This window comes from Psittacula echo (genome assembly GCF_963264785.1).
Source record: "Psittacula echo genome assembly, chromosome: 6".
Classification (NCBI taxonomy): Eukaryota; Metazoa; Chordata; class Aves; order Psittaciformes; family Psittacidae; genus Psittacula; species Psittacula echo.
Window position 1 is genome coordinate 39,285,251 of NC_137743.1, and position 7,358 is coordinate 39,292,608.

The following is a 7,358-nucleotide window of genomic DNA, read 5'->3' on the forward strand; positions in this document are numbered from 1 at the left end:
CCAAGCCTTAAATGTATCAAAGGTGCTTATTTTGATTCTCTTGAAAAAAGTAACAAGTAAAGCTTGATTATCTTTTTTCCTTCATTTCTGCTCTGCTTTTACACGTGGTTAGATTTGTACTGTAACTGCTGGTATGCTCTCGCTTGCACATTAATTCTGAGCATGTCTTACAATTTCATTTTACTTTCCTGCGGAGAAGGGCTGCTGGGGTGTTTCTGGTTTGTTTTGAGATAATTTGATGTAAGGAGGGTTGGGTACCTAATACAAATCTCTTGCAGTTTGCAAGCATTTATTTTTAGGGCTGTCATCATAGATAGCACATATAATAACTGAATTCATTAATGGGTTTAACCTGATTTCAGGATCCTGGGCCACCACCACCTTCACCATTGATGGGTTTGAAGCCATTGCAGTTACTAGAGATCAAAGCTAGGGGAAGATTTGGTTGCGTATGGAAAGCTCAACTGCTAAACGAGTATGTTGCTGTCAAAATATTCCCTATTCAGGTAAGCAGAAGTTCTTAATGTCCTGTGTTGCTTGTAACATCATATTAAACAGCTTTTCTAGTCACAATAAGAGGCTTTTTAGAAATTTTTCAATATATAATGTAAATCTAGATGGAAATGTTGAGCTGGAAAAATAGGCAGGTAGAGCTTTATTGAATTAAAATAAGTATTTAATGCAGCAAGCATATTACTGAAGTAAGCTCAGTGAAACTTTCATACTTCTAGTCATAAAAATACTTATTTGGAGTGAGTAGTTTTAAGTAGGTCTCACACATCTTTTGATCAGTTGAGAAAAACTTGACAATATTTTTCAAATTAAATTATACTTAGGAAGAATGTCCTGAAATGCAAACCTATAAGGTGTTTGCTCAAATGAAATATAATTGAAATATTTACTTCCCAGCAAGTACCCTCTAAAAGCTATGTTTAGAATAGATTTTGCTCATAATTTTCAGGTCTAGTCTAGTTAAAGAACACAAAGTGATCATACGCAATTATATTAGGGTAGATTTTAAATTAGTTAAAAATACCCACTGCTGTTTGAGGTGAAGAAATGTGCTTGTGTTTTTTGATGATTAACCAAGTGTGACTTGCTGAATAAATTCATCTGCAGTTTCTTATCCTTCTAGGAGAAAAGGCGTGTATTTATGCTGGTTTTGGCCATCAGTACAACATAAGCTATATCTGAGGCTTTGTTATCTTTAATTAAGGAAAACCTGTTTCTAATTTTTTATGGGGTTCTTATAGATCTATAAAGTACAAAAATTGAACTATGCTCTTAAGACCAAAGATATTGTAATGATTTGCCTTATGTAGACTCCAGTCCTGATCTACAGATTTCCATGTTTCCATGGTTCATACCTGTGATAGCTAAGGTTGTTTTCAGCAGCTGATGATTTGTATACAACAAATTAATTTTTTTCAGACAATTTTCCACTATATGTGAATATGTAATACATGTTAAGACAGTTTTTCATCATTTCTTTATATGAAATCAGTAGTTAGATCAGTAGTTTGTAGCATAAATAGTTATTAGTCTAAACATTTGTAATTTTTAATGTTAATACCATACACTATGCTTGCTTTCTTTGCACTGTAAATCCTGTCTTTGTCCCCCTAGAAAAAGGTTTTGGTTGTTTTGACAGGTCACTTACAAATGCATGGTAAATTGTAGGTGGTAATGTCTGTCAGGGAAAGTACCTCAAGTACCTCTTGTACTCATTATTGTGGTATTAATGTGGTTTGTGTTCTTTGTTTAAAGGACAAACAGTCATGGCAGAACGAATACGAAATTTACAGTTTACCTGGAATGAAACATGACAATATTTTGCAGTTCATTGGTGCAGAGAAGCGAGGCACTAGCATTGATGTTGATCTCTGGTTAATTACAGCATTTCATGAGAAGGTATGTGTAGTTCTCAGCATAGCTCTTCTATTTTATGATTATGGCAGAGGAAGAACAGCCTTAGAAATTTCTTATAAATGTGAACTTGAGACAAATTTTAAATAGTTCTTGCTTACTCTTAGCTTGTCTCTTTTCATTGGTTATGAGGAGATGCTGGATTCAAGAGGAGATGTTACTGAAACAAAAAAATCATTCTACTTTTTTTGCTTTTTAGAACATGTATTTTTTAATATCTCCCATCTAAACATGTATAAATTCAATAAACTGCATCTTGCAGAGACTTTGTTTTTTTATTTTTGTTTTACTTGTGTTAGTTGATCTGAGTCTGTAAGAGTGAAGTAATATGTATCCAGTCTATTGTTATAGCCATGGTAAGAAACATTAATAAATGTAATAAGAATATGTTCACTGTTTTATTTTAGCCACCCAGATATTTTTTTAAAATGCATATAACTGTCACAGAGATTTAAGAACAAAAATGGGGGGAAGCCAAGACACCCTAACTTAAACTTAGCAATGACACAGCAGGGAGGCTTTAGGAAGATGTTACCTGAAGGAGATTTGAGAAAATAGAGACATTTTAATGCATTAAGATTAGGTCATAGATCATATTTCTAGTACTGAATGTTAAATTCTTCATCCTGTCGTTTTTGTCCCACTTATGTCTCTGCTGTAATAATTCAGAAGACTAGAACTGTTTAGTTAGAACTAGCAACTGTTTACAGTTTTTGACAGATCTCCATGATAAGTAGATAATACCAAACTAATTTGCCTTTCTGAAAGGTTATTGCTATTTTTGGTTTTTTTTCTGTAAGAGTTTAAAAAAAATCCTGTTTCTGTTGGAAAGATGGCATCTGAGATGACTGATGGAAAATAGGATTTTTAATGTTATTTTTGAAGTATAGCCTCTACACTTTGACAGCTCTTTGTTCATTTTTCCCTTTTGGCTTTTCACACAGCAACATGTGACACAGTGACATCTCACAATCTGGATAATATGTAAATCTGTGAAAACGTGTGTATAGAGTGCGCTATAGAAGTGACTTTGAAGAGAAGACCTTTATGTTGAATAAATTTTACTTTATATTATCTCTTTATATTTACTCAGAGTGTATGTTTCACTCTGAAACTGTGTTGTGAAACTGGAGTTTACTGTTGTTGGTCCACAAGACAAGACAGGCTATTAAAGCTCCTAAAGAATGGTTGTACACAGCCCAGTAAGATTCTTGAAGGTGAATCTAATCTGTAATTTCCTGTTCTGGAAGATGATAAATCATGCTTGTAAAAACAGGGTAGGTTTCTCTTTATAGAGAGTTTAAATGTCTAAAGTCTAGCTCCCCTTTCTGACACAGCTAAGTGCAGTTTGTTGTCAAGTGTACCACTGTACTCAAGTTCACTGCACTTATTGCTTGTAGAGGTGATGTATAGAGGGACCTTGATCCTGTTCATGGACTAGAGACAATGCAAAGGTTATTTTTTTGTTGTTTAAACTGGCAGTTGTTTGTGTATAATTACATGGTCTATCAGAAAACAGAGAAAGGTAGCCAGGTGCGTTGTGTTCCTCAATGATGGAGGCCAACTAGTATTTTTCTTTATGAGTAGATGAGAATGAAATTGGTCCTATAATTGTTGATATTCTGGTTTTGCTGTTTTTTCCTATGCAGGGTTCATTAACAGACTTTCTCAAGGCTAATGTGGTTTCTTGGAACGAGCTCTGTCACATAGCTCAGACTATGGCTAGAGGCTTGGCTTATCTTCATGAGGATATACCAGGGCTAAAAGATGGACATAAGCCTGCTATTTCACATAGGTATAGTATATGTAAAATGTTTTCAGGTGGTTGTTAGTATTCAACTTTGAGCTAAAGGATATGAAACATGGATAGAGAGGAGGTATTTAAATGATTACTCTCTGATACCTTCCTTCCAGAATTGTTGAAAGCCTCATAAGAAAAACCTGCTCAGCCGAAACAGAAATTTAACTGATGGTTTATAGACCTTGATGTGGTGATTGTGATAATGTCACAATTTCATTTTCTATACAGTTAATTAAGTACCCTATGTGGTATATTAAATAATTAGCATTATAGCTATCTGAAACAACTTTAACACTTAACATACGTAACTTTAGGTGATACTGAATGCTTCAAACAGAAACTCTCAGTGTAAGCAGTGTTATGCCTATTGTTGAGTGTAATTGCTGGGTTTTTTTTTAATATGAGGTAAATATAGAACACTGTTAATAGAAGTAGAGAGCTGAAATGATAGTGGTAATCAAAGTGAAAAGATGGAGATACAGAGTAAGAGAAATACAGATTCTACAGAATTTGTAATGTCATGGCACAACTGCTTGACTGATGGTAAAAGGAGTGGGGAGGAGAGGTGTAAAGGGGGAGGGAACGGTATGCACAGGACAGATGGAAATCTGTCCATTACCTTTTCTTTCTGCAGGAGATGATGTATCTCCTTGCTAGAAACAATGAAGATTCTTTTTTTTTTCCAAAGTGTTTTGTCTCGTGTTATTTAAACACTCTGTTTCTGTTCTATAACATGCTTATAAATCTGTGTGTATTTTAAGCATAAAGTGATAGTTGCTGTCTCATATATTTCCATAAGAATAAAGTTATGCAAGTGTACTCCTAGTTTTTATTATTATTTTATTATTATTCTTTTGTTGTTTAAATGGAATGCTTATTTATAACTTTATTGCCTTTTGCATTATAAGGTTTTGGGGTTTATTGTTTTACTTTTTTCTTAGAACTTTATGTATTTCATGTTCTAGATCTCAATCTTTTTTTTTTTTTTTTTTCCTTAACTTGAAAGGGACATCAAAAGCAAGAATGTGCTGCTGAAAAATAATCTCACAGCTTGTATTGCTGATTTTGGTCTAGCTTTAAAGTTTGAGGCTGGAAAATCTGCAGGGGATACACATGGACAGGTAAACACTGATTTATTTACATAAATGTTACAACTGTTAACTGCGTGTGAATGGAAATCAATAGTTTAGGTGTTCTTCATGCACAGGATACTGTATCGTCAACCTTGTCTTCGTTGACCTTTAAGGAACGTGGCAATTTATGTTTTCTTCTCACAAGCTACAAATGAAACAGTTTAGATAATTACACATCACAGCCTTCCCCCCATCTTATCACATGGCCTCTGTCTCTCCGCTTGTTTTGGTTCTTACTAGAGGATTTGGTCTATTTGCCATGTTTTATTAATTGTTCTGAGACACTGTTCAGAAACTGAGGAATGACACTGGCAGCCAGTTTCTAACTTTCTGACCTAGCAACAGTCACTTTCCTAAAATGACAACAGTACTAATCAAGCACTGGTCATGCAGCAGGAAGCTGTTTTTGTACCATGTACTTTTAAAATAACAAATTTGAGCTTAGAGCATTATAGTTTCTGGAAAACTAAGTATGTTTAATTTTAGGCAGAAGGCCGCAGTTCGTTGTTGAGTGACAAAAACAAAAGCCATACAGTAAGATTATAAAACCTCAGTAAAACTGAAGAGAAACATAGCTATTACTGCGAAGGTTTAAATAGTGAAGAAAATCCTGTTCTGGCACCAGACAAGTTCTGATTTATTTGGAGGACATAATTTCATCATTGACTGTAGTCACAAAGAATGGATATCCCCAAAGTTTTAATTTAATAGCCAGTTTTGTGCAAGTGACTTCATGTAACTTTCTCAGTATAAACTGCACTCTGCTGGCTGTTTTTCCTTTTCCTTTTGTTACTGTTTCTGTCACGAGGAGGATCATAAGCGCATTTCATGTCCTTATGACATGAAAAAATCACAGAATCATAGAATGGTTTGGGTTAGAAGGGACTGTTAAAGGTTGTCTAGCCCAGCCGGCCTGCAGTAAGAAAGAACATCTTCAAGTAGATCAACAATGGAATGACAGTGGCAAATATGTTGAATTGTTACACAGGTGTCTTATTTTTAAATCTATTCAGATTTTCCTGCTTTGTATCCTTTATAGAGCCCATTGTATATGATACTTTCTAATTCCTTTTACCTACACTTGGATATAAGAATACAAGAAACTGCCAAGATTTAGTCCTAAGTGAAGATAACCATGGCTGTTTTCTAAGCTTTGACCAAAAAATGGTGCTGGTCGCCAGCATTATTACAACAGCACTAGGTAGTGTGGTAATAGTGGTCTTGTTTGATTCTTGGTGCACAAGTTTTTGTCCTTTATTGTCTTTCCAGGTTGGTACACGAAGGTATATGGCTCCTGAGGTACTCGAAGGGGCTATAAACTTCCAAAGGGATGCGTTTTTGAGAATAGATATGTATGCCATGGGATTAGTCCTCTGGGAATTGGCATCACGCTGTACCGCCTCAGATGGTAAGGAACATATTCAATTTGTGTAAATACTTTGTGTAATTTGTGAGAGGTATATTTAAAGCAGAAAACTGGCAGATGGATTAGATGTATGTAATAAAATTTCATGAGGGTGGTAGTTTTGTGAGGAAATGAATGCAACACCAACATCATGTAGTCACTTCGTAATTTAGTCTCTTCAGTACTTGGTGTCCCTTGATACATGGATACGTGTTGCATTTCTCCAGCTGGTCATGGTAAGGGAGAAGGAGATTTACTGTGGAATGGCCCCCCTAATAATATGTTTGATTTCTTACAAGCTGAACCTGACAGCTTCAGTGCCAGTCAGTTTATAATACCTTTAAGGTATTGCTTCTTTTCATAAACAAAAGCTCAGATGAGATTAACCTTAGTAACAGAGAGATCCCACCAGCACCTGCTGAGAAGCTGATGTCTCCTGCTATATACCTTAGTGTCTGAAGAACAACCTGCCTCTTAGTGCTGCCCGTGGAAGACAGGCGTAAACGCTTCCTAATGTCGAAGATTGTCAGTGAAGGAATTACAAGGCTGAAAGACATGAAGAATTTTCATAGGTTGACATACATTTTATTGCAGAGAGCATTGATGAGGTTAACCATTTTCTAGCTGCTCATCAGCATATGGGAGACTCCCCCTTGGCTCTTCATCATAGGAAGCTGCTCTTCAGTGCATCAGGAGGTCAGCTGTCAGCAGCAGGACATAGAAAAGTTGCTGTGTCTACTTTAACCATAGGTGCCTGAGTGAGCCTGTTCCATGTAGGTTCAGAGCTTCTCTGCCCTCCCTTTGTCTTCATTGTCACTGGTGTGACGTTGGTTCAGCTCATATGCATGTCAGAACTTCTCGATAATTGTCAATAGCTTAAAGATTGAAAATACAGCAAGGTCTGACAAATCCACAGCTGATACTTGTTAGGTCCATCACAGGTGTTTTTCTCATAAAGTAGACTGTTGGATCCAGTTTTTGAGCTACCAAGAAAAGAAACCCTTTTCACGTATGCATAGTCTTTAAATTTTGTGAATGGAGATCTTTTTTGGGTGCCCAGAATAAGTCAGGGTTAATCAAGAACAAGATAAAA

General features: G+C 35.7%; 1 protein-coding gene across 2 annotated transcripts in view; it reads left to right on the forward strand.

The window, feature by feature from the left end:
• ACVR2A (activin A receptor type 2A) overlaps positions 1-7,358 on the forward strand; it is a 72,636-nt gene that overhangs the window by 59,037 nt on the left and 6,241 nt on the right. For both annotated transcript variants that reach the window (XM_080620720.1, XM_080620721.1), the window contains 5 exons: positions 363-506; positions 1,768-1,911; positions 3,576-3,721; positions 4,734-4,848; positions 6,130-6,268. In XM_080620720.1, the coding sequence (XP_080476846.1) occupies positions 363-506; positions 1,768-1,911; positions 3,576-3,721; positions 4,734-4,848; positions 6,130-6,268 (688 nt within the window). The remainder of the gene's footprint in view (positions 1-362; positions 507-1,767; positions 1,912-3,575; positions 3,722-4,733; positions 4,849-6,129; positions 6,269-7,358) is intronic.